The sequence below is a fragment of the Osmerus eperlanus genome, chromosome 6, assembly GCF_963692335.1.
Source record: "Osmerus eperlanus chromosome 6, fOsmEpe2.1, whole genome shotgun sequence".
NCBI classification, from domain to species: domain Eukaryota; kingdom Metazoa; phylum Chordata; class Actinopteri; order Osmeriformes; family Osmeridae; genus Osmerus; species Osmerus eperlanus.
The window spans coordinates 20459654-20476566 of NC_085023.1; the positions used below are offsets into that span (position 1 = coordinate 20459654).

A 16913-nucleotide genomic window follows, 5' to 3' on the forward strand; every position below is an offset into this window, starting at 1 on the left:
GTGTGTTGTGTTGAGTGTGTGTGGTGTTGAGTGTGTGTGGTGTTGAGTGGGTGTGGTGTGTGTGTTGTGTTGAGTGTGTGTGTGGTGGTGTGTGTGTGTGGTGTGTGTGGTGTTGAGTGTGTGTTGTGTTGAGTGTGTGTTGTGTGACGTGTCAAACCTCTTTTTGTTTTTGTTGGTTTCTTAGAAGGAACGAGAGAAGAAGGAGAGAGAGAAGAAGAGAGAGAAGGAGAGAGAGAAGGAGAGGCCGAACTCTTCTGACAAGGTAAGACAGGACCGAGAAGGGGGAGCTGCTTTATTGTGTTTCCTTAAGCAGGTATATCATACTGTATCTGGGAATTTGTTTATTATTCATTCAGTGAATGGATGTGCGTGTGTGTGTGTGTGATTATGTATGAGTATGTGTGTGAATATATGGGCTCTGTCACAATGGCTCAGGGTCACGGTGAGTAATGTGTGTGTGTGTGTGTTTGGCACTGTCTCTGTCATTCTAAATCTGTGGATGTGGTTGGTGGTGAATAATGCAGTGTGTGTTTGTGTGTGTGTGTGACTGGGAACCTCACCACTGGGCCTGCTTGTTTTAACACACACAAACAATCTTTATGCGTTGTGTTGGTGACCTGGAGTGTGTGTGTGTGTGTGTGAGACCTGAGCTGACGTGATCAGAACGTTAAACTGAGAGAAACATGAAAGAATCAGAAAGCAGGAGAGCTTGGCCTGTCTGGTGACCTGCAGTCAAAGATCAGGATGGTACTGAGTGTGTGTGTGGGCGGGGGGGTGGGGGTGGGGGGGGGGCCGGGGGGGGGTTTGTGTGTGTGTGTTCGTGTGTGAGACTTCCATTTGATATCAGTGACCGTTTCTGTTAGAATTTCAGTGAACTTGTGAATCTGTGTACATTTCCTGTACATGTACTGTATGTGTTGACATGCATGTCCTTGGGTGTTTGCTATGTGGACTGATCTCTGTCCTGTGTTTACGCGTGCATGAGCGTGTTTGCTAATGCACTGAAAGCTGCTTAATCTCAGATTGAATAGAGAGGAAGCATGTTCTACACCCCCCCCCCCCCCCCCCCCCCCCCCCTCACACACACTCCATCACTCACGCACCTCCCACCCCACAGCAGTAATTATCAAAGACCACTCAAGTGTTTCACAACCCTCTTCACACGCACACACACCTCTTACAGTACACCACACAGGGAGAGAAAAATAGGCACGTGTTCGTGACTACACAAACACACACATACTAAACATCTGCACAGAGGCACTCTCAGTCTTGGAATCTGATTATAGTGCTCTGGAGTGTGAGGGCGAGGGGGGGGGGAGGAGGGGGGAGGAGGGGGGAGGAGAAAGACGCCTTTCAGAAGGATTGCTCATGTTGACGGAGAGCCATCTGAAGGAGGAGAGGATGGAGGGGAGGAGAGGATGGAGGTATGAGGGGAGGAGAGGATGGAGGGGAGGAGAGGATGGAGGGGAGGAGAGGATGGATGGGAGGAGAGGATGGAGGGGAGGAGAGGATGGAGGTATGAGGGGAGGAGAGGATGGAAGGGAGGAGAGGATGGAGGTATGAGGGGAGGAGAGGATGGCGGGGAGGAGAGGATGGAGGTATGAGGGGAGGAGAGGATGGAGGGGAGGAGAGGATGGAGGGGAGGAGAGGACGCAGGTATGAAGGGAGGAGAGGACGGAGGTATGAAGGGAGGAGAGGACGGAGGTATGAAGGGAGGAGAGGACGGAGGTATGAAGGGAGGAGAGGATGGAGGTATGAAGGGAGGAGAGGACGGAGGTATGAAGGGAGGAGAGGACGGAGGTATGAAGGGAGGAGAGGATGGAGGTATGAAGGGAGGAGAGGATGGAGGTATGAAGGGAGGAGAGGATGGGGGTATGAAGGGAGGAGAGGATGGAGGTATGAGGGGAGGAGCCTAGCTGCTTCCCCTGCTCAGAGGACCACGCGACTCAGACACCCAGCGAGGCCTGGTATGACGGGAGGTGGAAGGTTTAGTTGATAGTGTGAGACAGTGAGATGTGGGCCAGGTGAAATCCCTGTCTAAGCTGTTCTAAGCTTCTCTCCATGTCTGGAGGTGGTTGGGTTGGCGGCTGTAGCAGCTGCTGTACCTGCATCATACTGGCTGGAGACACTTCATACTGGCCTGGGCTTGGGTATCAAAGACTTTATTTCAGCTGCAGGGATTTAAATGTGAGAGGAATGTTGCTGTTGGAAATGTTAGATGCTAAATCATAGGGATCAACCCGAATGAAGACTTGTCTTCTAACTCACAAATAGTTCCCTCCCTCCCATCCATCCACCCTCCCTTCCTTTCTTTCTTTGTTCAAATTCTACCTCCATCAATCTTTCCTTCTTCATTTTCCTTTGCTTTTCTCCTGTGCCTCCCTGCCTGCCTGCCTGCCTGCCTTCCTTGTATTCCTCCAGACACCAAGGTGCTTCTCCCATTTTAATAGAAGCATATGTTTTTCCTTTTTTTCTGCCCATGAATAAATTATCAAAGGGAACAAGTGCGACTCCCTGCATGGAAAGTGGCAGTGTTTGAGAGACAAAATGTGTGTCAGTGTGTGTGTGTGTGTGTGTGTCTGTCTGTCAATGTGCGTGTGGAGGGGACTGATGGGGGTGACATGGGTGGAAGGTGCACTGCACATCTGGTATTGACTTTGAGAGTTGGAATAGATAGGACACACACACACTGAACTAGTTAGTTGGGAGGATGATGTGAAGGGCAGCCAGACAGCCAGCATGCCTCTCACACACTCACTCATCACACAAACAAACATATACACTCACAAACACACACACACACAAACAGTTTCTTCCTCCATTTCCCACTCCTAGTGTCTTACACTCACTCACTGGAGGGTCTAGTATCCGTGGGTCGATAGTGTAGCCATGGGGAGGCTAATCAATGGGCTAGATTTACACACACACACACATACACACACACACCACACACACACACACACACACACACACACACACACACACACACACACACACACACACACACACACACACACACACACACTCACACACACACCTCCCCCATGGTGCAGAATGTGAAGGACAGAGCTTACAGCTTGTCAAGACTTCCATGAAAATCCACACGTGTGTGTGCACAACAGTTGTGTTCATGGATCCATGTGTTTCAGACGTAAAAAACACTTTCTTACCCAATCCCCAAACGCTCCTTGTGCTTTGAAAGACATTTACATTTAGTCATTTAGCAGACGCTCTTATCCACAGCGACTTACAGTAAGTACAGGGACATTCCCCCCGAGGCAAGTAGGGTGAATTGCCTTGCCCAAGGACACAACGTCATTTGACACGGCTGGGAATCGAACTGGCAACCTTCAGATTACTAGCCCGACTCCCTCACCGCTCAGCCACCTGACTCCCCCTGGATAGAATTGAAACAACAACAAAACACCAACAAACAACAGGATTCACACGCGAGCGTCGACGATTACCAGTGAAAGAAAACAGCGGTGGAATATCCAGGCCCCAAAAATCTGCGTCCGCTGCTGGAGAGAAGCTGTGTCAAGACTCTCACTTGACTATTAACTGGCTTCCTCTGGCACAGGTCAATTAACATCAAGACCCTTTTCAGTTTCTGAATGCTAATGCTAGTATCCACATAGCACCATCACACTAATGGCCGTACTCATCCTGATTCACAGTGTGTTCTGCCATAGTCAGCTAAGAAGCATTTTAAAGCCTTGCCTGTGTGTGGAAAGTAATTAAACGTTTATCACTATCTAGCAGGCAGATATGCTAAAAATGTTCCTCCTTATAGTATTCTCTATAAAGATAGACGCTATAAAAATTATTATTATTATTATCCGCCCTTTGTGGAGGCTGCCAAGTTGACAAGGAAGATAGCATCACCAAAAACACATAAACACAAATATACACATCCTCCCACGCACACAAACATGGACATAACATGTTCACGCTGCACACTGCAAACAACACAAATTCAGCAGGCGTACGTACACATGCAGTCCTTTAATCAGGGGTGTATTCAGGTTATCACTGAGCTCCCCTCTTTGCAGTTTAGTTGGGTTTGAGGAGAGAAAGCCATAAATCCAATTACTTTATGCAAAGTGATTCAAAGTGCTGGTGTTCTGTAACAAGAACAAAACAGAACTGTGTTCACTATCGCTAAACAATGACTGACAGGCCAATCACGGACAGCTTTTATGGCGTAATAGCCAATGAGAAAAAAGAGAGGGAGAGTGTCAGAGAAAGATCAGTCGTAGCAAACCTCGCCAACAAACCAAACTACACACACACGCACACACACGCACGCACACACACACACACACACACGCACACACACGCACGCACACACACACACGCACGCACGCACACACACACACACACACACGTAGTAGCTCCCCAAAGCATTTGTTCTGTAAGCACTAGATGCATTGATCTCAGTTGTGGGATGTTGTTGATGTGGAAATGTGTAGACTTCAGTTAGCTCCCAGGAGCCTTCACTGATGTGTTAGAACACACACACACACACACACACACACACACACACACACACACACAAAGACGCACACACACAGATACACATTGTTTCTTAATAACTGTGTGCGTCTGCTGTGTATGTGTGTGTGTGTGTGTGTTTGGGCTGGACTTTTTTGATTTGATCAGTTTCTTTTTCCCCTCTTCCTCCCTGAGCTGTGCTGTCACGCCTTGGCACCCAAACAGCCCCTGACCTTTCGATCTGGAGTCACACTCCAGGAGGTGTGAAAACCACCTCTGACATTGTGTGGGCGTGTGACTGAGTGAGTGCACACACACACACACGTGTGTGTCTGCGTGCGTGTGCGCAAGCACTGGTGTGTGTTTGCTAGAGCACAGGTCTGCTCAACCATGTGTGTGCTTCCGTGTGGTTGTGTATGGCCTGTGGTGTGTGTGTGTGTGTGTGTGTGTGCGTGTGTGTTTCTGTGCGCAGCTAAATGACGTTTCTCGACTGTCAGATGAATTTAGCTCTGTGGAAGAAACATTACTATGTGACAGCTTTGGATCTGCACTCTGACAAAACTTCTTAGAGAAAACTGTGTCTGTCTGTGTGTCTGTTTTGTGTGTGTGTGTGGTTTCCCAGTTTTACTGTGGTGAATAGTGCAACACTGCTGCAGCCTGACAAACCTTAAAACCCACTGACAGACAATACTCTCCCTCTATCCTTTTCTCTATCTCTCCCCACCGTCCCTCTCTCTCTCTCCCTCTCTCACACACACACACATTATCCTTTACACACCATGTCGGGGCTGTGGATGTACTCCCAGCTAGCAGCTCATGCTCATAGAAGCTGCTTGGCCAGACTGTCTCTTCCAGACATCAAGCCGGCCTTTTACAGAAGCCATCAAATAGACTTTCAACTTTGTCTTTTGTTAAACAAAAGGAAAAAAGAACTCTGCTCTCTCTCTCTCACCTTCATGTTCTCTCTCTTCCTACTCCTGTTCTTCCTCTCTTCTCCTCCCTCTGCTTGTGTGTGTGTGTGTGTGTGTGTGTGAGTGTGTGTGTGTGGGTGTGTGTGGGGGTGTGTGTGTGTGTGACGTGTCACAGTCTGAGCCAGTGGCAGCTTTATTATTCTCTTTCATAGTGTTAATAAGGCAGCTGTCCACCTCAGCAGAGAAGTCCCTGGTTGACAGCGAGCTGTTTGTTTTTCTCTCCCTCTCTCCCTCTCCTCCTCCGTAAAGACGAGAGAGACCGCTACTCTCTTCCACTCTGCTCCCCCGACACAGAACGCAGCAATCACACAGGAGCCGTCACGAAACCAATGACAGGCCCCGACAGCCAATGACAGGCTCGAGCTAGCATCCTAGCAGCCAATCAATGAAAAACTACCTTCCCTGTCAACCTATCATAAATCACCACGACGGGCTACGATTGGACAGCCAATCATCATACCTTAATCGGTGACTAGGTATTTACAGGTTACTAACGGACTCCAATACTGTCCTGTAATTAGGTGTTTGTTAGTTCAAACCTGCCCCGACAAGTCGTGTTCCTACGGGTCGCTCTCGTGCCAGCTAGCCCCTCTCTAAACTGTCCCAGCGACCTGCAGTGGAGAGGTGGAGAGGTACAGTATGTTACTGCTGAGCATAGTGTCAGACCACCACCTGCACCACTGTGCTCACGCTTCCATGTAGCCCGGAGTCGCTGTTTCGAAAGTTTGTCGCCAGACTTCTGTCACGCTCGGCAAGGCGGCGGATTGCAGTTTAATTGAATCGAATGAACTTTATCGATCCCCGGGGAAATGAGCTTATCCCGTGAAGCGCTGGGTGGTGTGTGACTCCCTGTCCTCTGCTTCCAGAAGAGAGAGGAGCTGCTGGACTCCAGAGGCAGTCCCAAGAGGAGCGGGGAGCCGGCCATCGACCTGCTGGGCCTGGGTAAGACACGACTAACAGATGACCTATCAGGCTGCCAGCTGTGGTGACCAGAGGGATTGGGCCTGGGTAAGACACGACTCACAGATGACCTATCAGATGGTCAGTGGTGGTGACCAGAGGGATTGGGCCTCAGGAATGGCTGGGGGATGACAGAACTGGGTGGGGGTGTCTCTTTATGGTCTCTATAATGGGATACATACAGATCTGGTGTCTGTACTGGTCTGGTCTCTCGTTCTCACTCTCTCCCATGCTGAATTGAAAGGGGATTTGGGAATGTCAGGTGTGAGAGGGGATGCGTGTGTGTGTGTTTGTGTGTGTTAAACTGGACAGATGGAGGGGGGTGCCTACATTCTGAAGGGATTCTCAGATTGAACCATTCCTGTCACTGATGAGTGTTTCCACGGTGACCCAAAGGCCACGAATCCCAGTGCGGCCATACCATAATAGAAGGACAGATGACCCAGCTGGCTGTGTGATCGCTTTTCACTCCCTCCAGACTGGTGCCAGGAATATCTCTCTTTCTCTGTCTCTCTATCTTCTTCTCTCTCTATCTGTCTCTTTTTGTCTCTCTATCTTCTTCCTCTCTCTCCCACTGTTTCTCTATCATACTCACTCTCTCTCTATCGCTCTGTCTTCATACCTTTCTCATTGTACCTTTCTCCATTAGGCCTTGTGGTGGAATTTTAGTGAATAAAGTCTGAGGTCAGAAGAATACGTCTTTTATCTGTTTATTCTTGCAGCAAGGAGAAGCAGTTCTAAAACAATATCATAAATGATGTCTGGAGTAGAAGGGCTCTCTGACATGACATTATCTGAACACTCTTTTAAACAGTAGTTCCAGACAGTTACATAATCAGTTCAATAGTTCATGTCTATCAAAAGAGGAACTCCACAATGTGCAATGAAGCAAAAAGGAAACAGGTTGCAGGACTTAATACAGATGTTCAACACTAGAGACAGAGCTCAAGACAAGAAAGAGGAAGTTGTGTTGAAGAATCCCTGCTGTGTGGGCAAAACAACCAGGGTCACATTTGGTCAACGTTGGTTAGCAAGCCGAAACTTAAGCAATACTGTCTTAGGCCAAAAGGTTATTCTAGCTCAACAGAAGTTAAAACCTAAACAATAACTGTTCGAGGCCAAAGAATATTATAGACAGCTTAAAGTATTTTTCTATTACAGCCTCATTCCCCTTCTCTTTCCCTGTCTATCTCTTCATCCCTCATTCTGTTCATCCATCCATCCCTCATCCTGCTCATCCATCTCTATCTCATCTACCTTGTCGAACTTTGGAAACGATTTTCCATGTTGTGTTCACACTTACGGGGCTAAATTATGAATGTGCTATCACAGTGATACAGAGAAATACCACTGCCTGCCTGCCTGCCTGCCTGCCTGCCTGTCTGTCTGTCTGTCTGCCTGTCTGCCTCTCTGCCTGCCTGTCTGTCTGACTGTGCCTGTTTGTGCACCATTCCCCATCCCCCTCCATAGCTGTCTTTAGTTCACTATACACCCACGGGATGGTGAAATACGTATGTGAATGTACAATCTCACACACAATCTATCTCTCTCTCGCTCTCTCTCTCCATTCCTCCTGAATTAATCAGTGCTGTATGGACATAGCACCCCTCTGCACCACATGTGGGGAAATTTATTTTGTCACACAACATTTCTAATTGCTCAAACCCAAAAATAACAAACAACAAACGCTTGGAAATGTTGCCCACGCCTACTAAAGCAGGAGGGAGAATGGCTGTTTGACTATAAATAACCTTGGTGCACATTTTCCTCACACGCGCTTACACACACACTTACACACACACACAGCTTTGTTACACCTAGCAGCCATGGACAGTAGATGAGATTTCACACCTAATCAATACTGCCCAGCGGTCAATGCTTAATTCTCTGTCTCTGTCTATCGCTCTCTCTGCCTCTCTCCCTCTCTATCAATTTCTGTCTCCCTCTGGCTCTCTCTCAATTAATTTATTTCGCTTTCTCTGTCACTCTATCAATTTATTTTTATCTCTCCCTCTCTTACTTTATACATCTCTTTCTCTCTGTCTCTATCTCCCTCTCTGACTCTCTCTCTCCCTTTCTATCACTTCCCACCCCTGCTCTCTCTCACTCTCTCTCTCTCTCTCTCTCTCTCTCTCTCTGTCTCTCTCTCTCAGATGCACCTGTAGGTGGAGCTGCAGCCAGTGGGAGTGGCTCCAGCAGTGGACCAATCAGCGACGACCTGGACATTTTTGGACCAATGGTGTCCAACCCTCTACCCTCCTCTAATCATCCCCAGGTGTGTGCCCCGTGGTATCGCACAATAAAATATCTATCTCTATGCAAATGCGAGTTAAATCGCCCTTTATCCGTTATTAAACCGGAGGAGAAAACTGTTTGGAAATTAAATTTGAGCCGGAACTACCAAGTGGTTTTTAGCACCGAGAATGTCTCTGCTAGACTTTAGCGAGCTTGTCCCTGGGCTGTGTCTTCTTCTGTGGTTATCTACTGGAGCGACAGAGAACAGATGCTGCTGTCCTGCATGGCTCCCACAACCTCCATGTCTCCAATGCCCTTTTCCCACACACCACAGAGCATTCACGCTCAAAAGCAGACACACACACACACTTCTCCTGTGTCATCGCCTTATCACTCAACACAGACAGCAGCAGCAGAAGAACTCGATAGAGAGTTGTGTCTTATACACACCCCGGTAATCCCACACAAGCATGTACAAACACAGTCCCTCGATACACGGTCCCATACACACATGTTAGCATACGCACACAAACACACAAGCGTGGCCACACACGATGTCGAGCTGGTGTTCATCCGTACTACTGCTACTACTACTGAGAGAAGAAAGTGTGACAGCGAGGGGCAGAGAGAGAGAGAGATAACATGTGTGAGATAATGAGAGAGAAATAATGATAATGTGAGAGAGAGAGAGAGAGAGAGAGAAATAATGATAATGTGAGAGAGAGCCAGAGACAGAGAGAGATAAATAATGATAATGAGAGAGAGAGACAGAGAGAGACAGAGAGAGAGAAATAATGATAATGTGAGAGAGAGTGTTGTTGTGTCTGGAGGACAGTGTAACGGTAGGTCTACAATGAATGTTCCTGAGAAAATGTTCTCTCCTCTGAAACCATGGCTGACACCCTGTCATGAGAGAATCGCACGCGTGAGAGAGACAGACAGAGCTTGAAAAAAATGAAAGGAGAGAGAGATGGATCGAGCAGGGGTGGATACTGACAGAGCAGGCTCATTCTGTTTTCGCTTGTCGTTTTTTTCCTGTCTGATTGGTGGCAGGTGACACAGAGGAAGAGGCACTCACAATAACTGTTCAATTACACAGAGAGGAGAGGCTGCCGAAATACCACAGCAATCCCCTCCAGCCTCGACCCTGCCCTTTACCTCTCACACACACACACGTCCACACTCACACATGACCACACACACACTCACGCACTCTCGAACACACACACACACCACCCACCCTCCTGTTCCTGGTGCCTCAGCTCAAAGCCCAGAGCAGCCCTGCAGCCCTGCAGCCCTGCAGCCCTGCAGCCCTGCAGCCCTGCAGCCCTGCAGCCCTGCAGCCCTGCAGCCCTGCAGCCCTGCAGCCCTGCAGCTGGACCAGGTCAGATGGAGCACTGGAGGTCTGGAGGTCTGGAGGTCCTAGCATGAAGAGCAATTACTGTTGCCCCGACCACACACACACACACAGAGAGAGAGACATACACACACACCTAGCATGAACGTACACACACACAAGAACACAGTCGCACGCACACTCGCACGCGCGCACACAGCCCACACAACACGAGCAACAGGACCTTTTACATTTACATTTAGTCATTTAGCAGACGCTCTTATCCAGAGCGACTTACAATAAGTACAGGGACATTCTCCCCGAGGCAAGTAGGGTGAAGTGCCTTGCCCAGGGACACAACGTCATTTTTTCCCAGCCAGGAATCGAACCAGCAACCGAACCAGCAACCTTCGGATTACTAACCCAATTCCCTAACCGCTCAGCCACCTGACTCCCAGGCCTTTTACCCGGACGAGGACCAGCAAGCACATAACCCTGCCTGCTCATAACCCTGCCTGCTCGTCAGCACAGTTCTGTAGCTACGCCGTATCTGTGTGTGTCCGGAGCAGGTCTCTGGACGGCAGACAGCAGGAACACCTAGCTAGCCGCGCTGTCTGGCTGTAAACACACAGTCTTTCCATCTAGCAGCAGAATGTAGGTGAAGCTCACAGCCTCAGCCTGGCCACGCTGTAGCGCTCTGCTGGTGCAGAGCTGAGCTGGCCTCCCTGGTTCATCCTGGTCCAAGCTGCAGTCCTGTGTGTGGTTCTGCTCTCTCTCAGCGAGATACACACACACACACCCATCCTCACACCCACATGATGTGTCACTAACATCTAGAACATGCAAATATAGACTGAAAGACAAGATTAATAGTGAAATGCAGTCTGAACACATATACACATGGTGCCTGGCACTTGTTTTATGCTTCCGGTATAGCTGACTGAGAAACACACATACACACATGCCACTCACACACACACACACATATTTCACCACTGAGCTGCATTCCCGGCTATTAAACAGGATTGGTGTGTGCTCTCCTATCTCAGAATATGTCAATTATAAAAATGCGATTAGAGCTCTGAATGAGCTAGGATTTGTGTTATCCGCAGCTTTCCAACCTTGAGGGGGTTTTACTCTCGGAATATTCTGGAAACACGGAGAGGGAAAGGGAGGAGGGGGGAGTGTCTGTCGTTGCCTTTGAATCTGTCCTCTCTTTCCATCCCCTCGCCTCCCCACATACATACACAGACACACACATACTGACGCACCCAGACACACACACTCAAACACACACACACATATATCCATCCTGCTGTGTGCAAGACACAGCTCAGTGTGATTATCTTCTACAGATGGTGTGTTAGAGGGGGCGTGCAAGTGTGTGTGTACACACTTGTATACGTGCGTACGTGTTGGTGTGTTTACATGTGTGTGTGTGTGTGTGTGCACGTGTGTTTAATGTGAGTGTGGCTAGCTTTATGTACCTTTTATATCGATTTTCTATCTATTTGTAAACGTGAGTTATTGAGCGGGCTGGAGACCCACTGTGAGCTGGCTGTCGACTGTGTAGCTGAGGATGGAGTCTGGCACGCTGGGAAACTGGAGGGAAACACCACTTTTAATTCACACCTTGGTGGGGAACCAGCACCAGGGGACACACCAGAACACCGTGTACTAGGAGACCAGCCAGCCCTGGGTGTGTGTGTGTGGGAGAGAGAGAGAGAGAGACACAGAGAGAGAGAGAGACAGACAGAGAGAGAGAGAGAGAGAGAGAGAGAGAGAGAGAGAGAGAGAGAGAGAGGTGATTTGCAGGCAGATATGTCTGCTCCCTAACCCTCTCTGTGTCACACACATTTCTCCATCTCCCCCTGCGGATTCACACACACCCTCCCTCTCTCTCTCCACCGTCCATTAATGGTCCAGAGAGGTAACACTAGAAGCCTCTTCCTCATTGGGCCTCAGCTAATGTCTGTCTATTAATAGAACCCTGATCCATGTTTAAAGACTGTGTCAGCCTGGCCACTGAAAACAGGTCTGCTGCAAATACCTAGTCGAAGAGCCCCAATTAGTTTGTGGTGTGTGTGTGGTGTGTTTGTAGTGTGTGTGTGTGTGTGTGTGTGTGTGTTGGGATGCAGTTCCTCAGTTCCTCTGCTCTTCCTTCTCCCCTCCATCATCTCCCCTCCTCTAAAATAACCAACCCCCACCTCCACACACATTTAGCAGGTGTTGCTTTTTGTCAGCTCCATCCTTTAGGCATAATGGGTGTGTGGACGATTTTGTGCCTGAAATGGGGTTTTGTATGAATGAGTGTGTGTGTGTGTTTACTCTGCCCTGTCCTGCTCATGGCTGCTTCTATTCATCTTTCTCTGTCTCCACAACAGGCTAATTAATATCACCTGTCTCACTTAGGGTGACAACACCTCCATCCTCTCCTGCACTCCCTCCCTCTCTCTTTCTCCCTCCCTCTGTCGCTTGCTCCCTCTCTCCCTCTCTCTCTCTATCTTCCCCCTCCCTCCCTCACACCCTCTCTCTCTCACTCCCCCCCTCCCTCCCCCTCTCTCTCTCTCCCTCCCTCCCTCCCTCCCGTTCCCTCCCTCACACCCTCTCTCTCTCCCTCACACCCTCCCTCCCCCTCTCTCTCCCTCCCTCCCGTTCCCTCCCTCACACCCTCTCTCTCTCTCTCACACCCTCCCTCCCCTTCTCTCCTTCTCTTCCTTCAGACCTCTGTGTTATTGAACTCTTTCCAGTATGCTGACAAACTGCAATCTTTTATGAAAATCGAACGTGTTGGATGTTTCGTACAAACCCCAAAAGGTCCAGTGTCTATACTACACAGCCAGATTATGCCTAGTTAAGACTCATTGTGAATGTGAATTCCCGGACTCACACACTGTATATACACGTAGCAAACACACACACATTCACACTGACAATTAAGGATAATCTTTACACAAACCTTCATACGTATCGATAGTACCTGTATATTCCCGTACGCACACACACACTAACACACACTAACTAACACACACACACACTAACACTCAGTCATCTGTCTCTGTGTATCCTGTTCTCCAGACTGGCTCCATCAGCCCAGCCCCAGCCTCAGCCCCAGCCTCAGCCCCAGCCTCAGGAGCCTCATCAGGGGGCCCCGTGGGTCCCCCGGCCCCACAGGGAGAGGTGGACCTCTTCGGCCAGAGCCCAGCCCCCACGCCCCCCACCTCCTCCAGTAAGACTGAGGAGGGTGGGGCCAAGAAGCCCCTGTCCAAGGACTCCATCCTCTCCCTCTACAGCAGCAGCACTGTCAACACACACCAGACTGGTCAAGGTAACACACACAGTACTTATACTGCAGAAATGTATAATATACATTCATACATTCACCAGTATGCAGGCACACACACACCCACTGCATAGAAACTGGAATATATTCATCCAGCCTGCTTTCTTCAGAAAGCACAAAGACACTCTCACACACACAAATTCTCTCTCACATACAGACTTACACTATCCACAAGCACACAAAGTCTCTCTCACACACACACTATCCACACTCACACACACCTCTCTTGGAGCCTTCCAGCTCTGCTCCAATAAGATCAGGCATGAGAGGGTCCTGCTATGATTTTGCATATGTTGACCTTTAGTATTTTTATTCATCTACTTTTTTCCTTCTTTGTCATTTGTGCTTGTGAGTGTGTGTGTGTGTGTGTGAGTGCTTGTTTGTGTGTGATTGTTATTTACCAACTGTTCAGTCTGAAGTGTGTGTGTTTGCGTGCTGGCGGGCACATGCAGAGAACGGTAATTCTGTTTCCTGTGAGCAGAGCTCCAGGTTCAGCTTGACGTCTCTCCCTTCCTCTCCAGCTGCTGTGAACATGGGCCAGCCTCACATGCAGTTCAACGCCCAGGCCACGCCCCCCTACCAATCCTACCCCGGTGTGGGCGGAGTCATGCCCCCCGCCACCATCATGGGAGGAGTCATGGGGCCGGGAGGAGGAGGAGCCATGATGGGGCAGAACTCGGGAATGATGGTCGGCATGGCGATGCCCAACGGCTACATGGGCGTGCAGCAAGGCATGATGGGACACCAGGGTGGAGCCATGCAGCAGGGGGCGGGGCCAGCCCAGTTCTCCATGCAACAGCAACAGCAGTGGGGTGTGAATCAGGTGTGTGTTCTCCCCTTCAGATACACAGCAGGGTGACCTGTCAGCAGCTCCTGTACTGGATGTACTTACTACTCTTCCAACATCACACACACACACACACACACACACACACACACACACACACAGGCATGCACAAACAGAGACACACACACAGAGAGACACACACAAGCATACACACGCACACACTCTCTGTGTGTGTGTTCTGGTCATGTCGGGTGTGAGCTCTGCGTTGTCATCATCCTGATGGCGGCAGGAGGTTAATAACAGATCGTAAATCATACCACACACACACTCTCACACATACACACACACACACACTCTCACACATACACACACATACACACTCTCACACATACACACACGCACACACTCTCACACACACACACTCTCACACATACACACACACACACAATCTCACACATACACACACACACACACACACACACACTCTCACACATACACACACACTCTCACACACACACACACACACTCTCACTCTCACACACACACACAGGCATGTACACACACCCTCTGCCTCAGTTTAATGCAGTGGTGCAGTTTTGTGTGACAGTGTGTGTGGTGTGTAACAGGTTGAATGAGTGCAGCAGGGATATAATAATGTTGTGTGTGTGTGTGGGGGAGGGGTGGTTGCTAAAGGATGCTCAGAATAGGAGTTATTAGTTCTTGAAAACACACACACTCACACACACACACCTCAGATACTGCTGAGGCACTAAGGTATATGTATAATGAATGAAGTGGAGTGAAGATGGGGGGGGGGCTTGGGGTCTAGGGAGGCTGGAGCATTAGAGGAGGGGAGGGGAAGGGAGGGGAGGGGAGGAGGAGGGTGATCGCCTGGAGGGAGGGAGCATTAAGCGAGGGGGAAGGAGTCTTCCCCCTCGCTTAGAAACCATTTCCATGTCAGTGTTTTTTAAGCAGTGTGATTTCAGTCGTTTAAAAAACTCCCCCTCTCCCCTCCCTCTTTCCCCTGGTGTCTCTCGTCCCCCTCTCCCCTCCCTCTTTCCCCTGGTGTCTCTCGTCCCCCTCTCCCCTCCCTCTTTCCCCTGGTGTCTCTCGTCCCCCTCTCCCTCCCTCTTTCCCCTGGTGTCTCTCGTCCCCCTCTCCCTCCCTCTTTCCCCTGGTGTCTCTCGTCCCCCTCTCCCTCCCTCTTTCCCCTGGTGTCTCTCGTCCCCCTCTCCCTCCCTCTTTCCCCTGGTGTCTCTCGTCCCCCTCTCCCTCCCTCTTTCCCCTGGTGTCTCTCGCCACCCTCTCCCAGATGACCCCGCAGATGGCAGGAATGACCATGAGTGGCGTGGGGGCAGGGCCAGGAGGCTTCAGCCAATCAGGAGCGCCCGTGGGGGGGTGGGCCGGCCCCCCGTCAGGCCAGACCCTCAGCACCCAGCTGTGGAAGTGAGGGGGGGGAGGGGGGAGGAGTGGGGAAGAAGACCTGCCCTCCGCAGTACAACGCGCAGGAGGCAAATCGTAGACTACTCCACTAGCCCCGCCCCTCCCTTCTGTCATCCCTCTGAAGCCCCACCCATCTGTTATCTCTTCAGTGATTGGTGGAGGAGAAGGGGGTGGGGTTTGCTGGCAGCTCTTGTGTCTCTCTGATGTTGGTTTGGGTTACACTCTTACTCTTTTGATTCCTTTTAACTGTTGTTGTTGCTGTAAAAAATTAAAAAAAGACATATCGGGGAGAGAAAGCTGCTGGACTATTAATACGAGGCGTTGTACGATATATCGTTTACAAAATCCATAGTTGGGTAGTTAAATGGCAGATGTGGGTATTTTGTTGGTGCTCCCACTCAGAGCCCCCCCCCCAGTCCTCCAGGCCTGACCTGTGTGAAGCAATGATCCTCCCCCTCCCCCACCCCCACCCCCTCCCCCTCTCTTGAGGGTAGTCGTAGAAGATCAGTACTGTATAGATGTTCCCCCACTCAGCGAGCCATAAGAACAGAGAGTTTGGCCATAGCTGGTTCTATTCAGAGGTGTAATCTGTCCTGTTATATATCTGTCCCGTCGCATCATCCCAGGGCCCTACTCCTAGCCCTCTACAGCTCTGGGCTGGGAGAGTTAAAGAGGTCAGAAAGATATTCCTCCCCGGGTCTGTTTCTATCCAGCATGTCTGGCCTGTCGCGTGTGTTCTCCAGCACACACGGCAGCTAAGACACAGCGCCTGGGCTGGTTTTCCCGGACCCTCATAAGGCCTCTCCGTTGGTCCAATAGGTTTAGAGTTAGGACATGAACGCAGATCTTCAACTGACCAATAGATGGGAGGCCATGTGGCGCCTTCATGTTGGCCAAACTCTCTGGGTGACCCCTGACCCCTCTCCCCCTCTGTGGGTGACCTCTGACCTCTGCCCCCTCCTTGCTGTCATCCGCCATCTTACAGTGGTGTTGGTTGTGTGCAGTTCAAAGAAGCACAGTTAGTCTGAGACAAATAAACCTGGACGACCAATCAGCTTCTAGCCTAGAAAGGGCGGGCCCTGGAGAAGATAAGGGGATTGGACGGTGAGGTCATTGTCAGGATGCCACAAGAAGTCTGTCGACGCTGTGAGCCGTTCGGAGCTCTCAGTGGATGGACCTGAAGAAAGACTTCCTGGATCGATGGGTTCAGGTTTTACTTCCTGGTTTTGAGGATGACCTCATGATGTCTGATCCTCTTACATCTCATTTTATAGGGAGAGTAGGGAATACAGAGATTTTAAATTGAATATCGAGTTTAGAATCAGGAGAAAGCAATCAAAG

At 49.9% G+C, this 16913-nt stretch overlaps 1 protein-coding gene across 1 annotated transcript in view; it reads left to right on the forward strand.

Moving 5' to 3' along the window:
• Positions 1-16868, forward strand: part of LOC134022641 (stromal membrane-associated protein 1-like) — a 29803-nt gene extending 12935 nt beyond the window's left edge. The window contains 6 exon segments of the mRNA XM_062464335.1: positions 185-262; positions 6335-6410; positions 8582-8703; positions 13078-13327; positions 13864-14165; positions 15442-16868. Coding sequence (XP_062320319.1) covers positions 185-262; positions 6335-6410; positions 8582-8703; positions 13078-13327; positions 13864-14165; positions 15442-15579 — 966 coding nt within the window. The 3' untranslated portion in view covers positions 15580-16868.
• Positions 16869-16913: the final 45 nt, after the last annotated feature.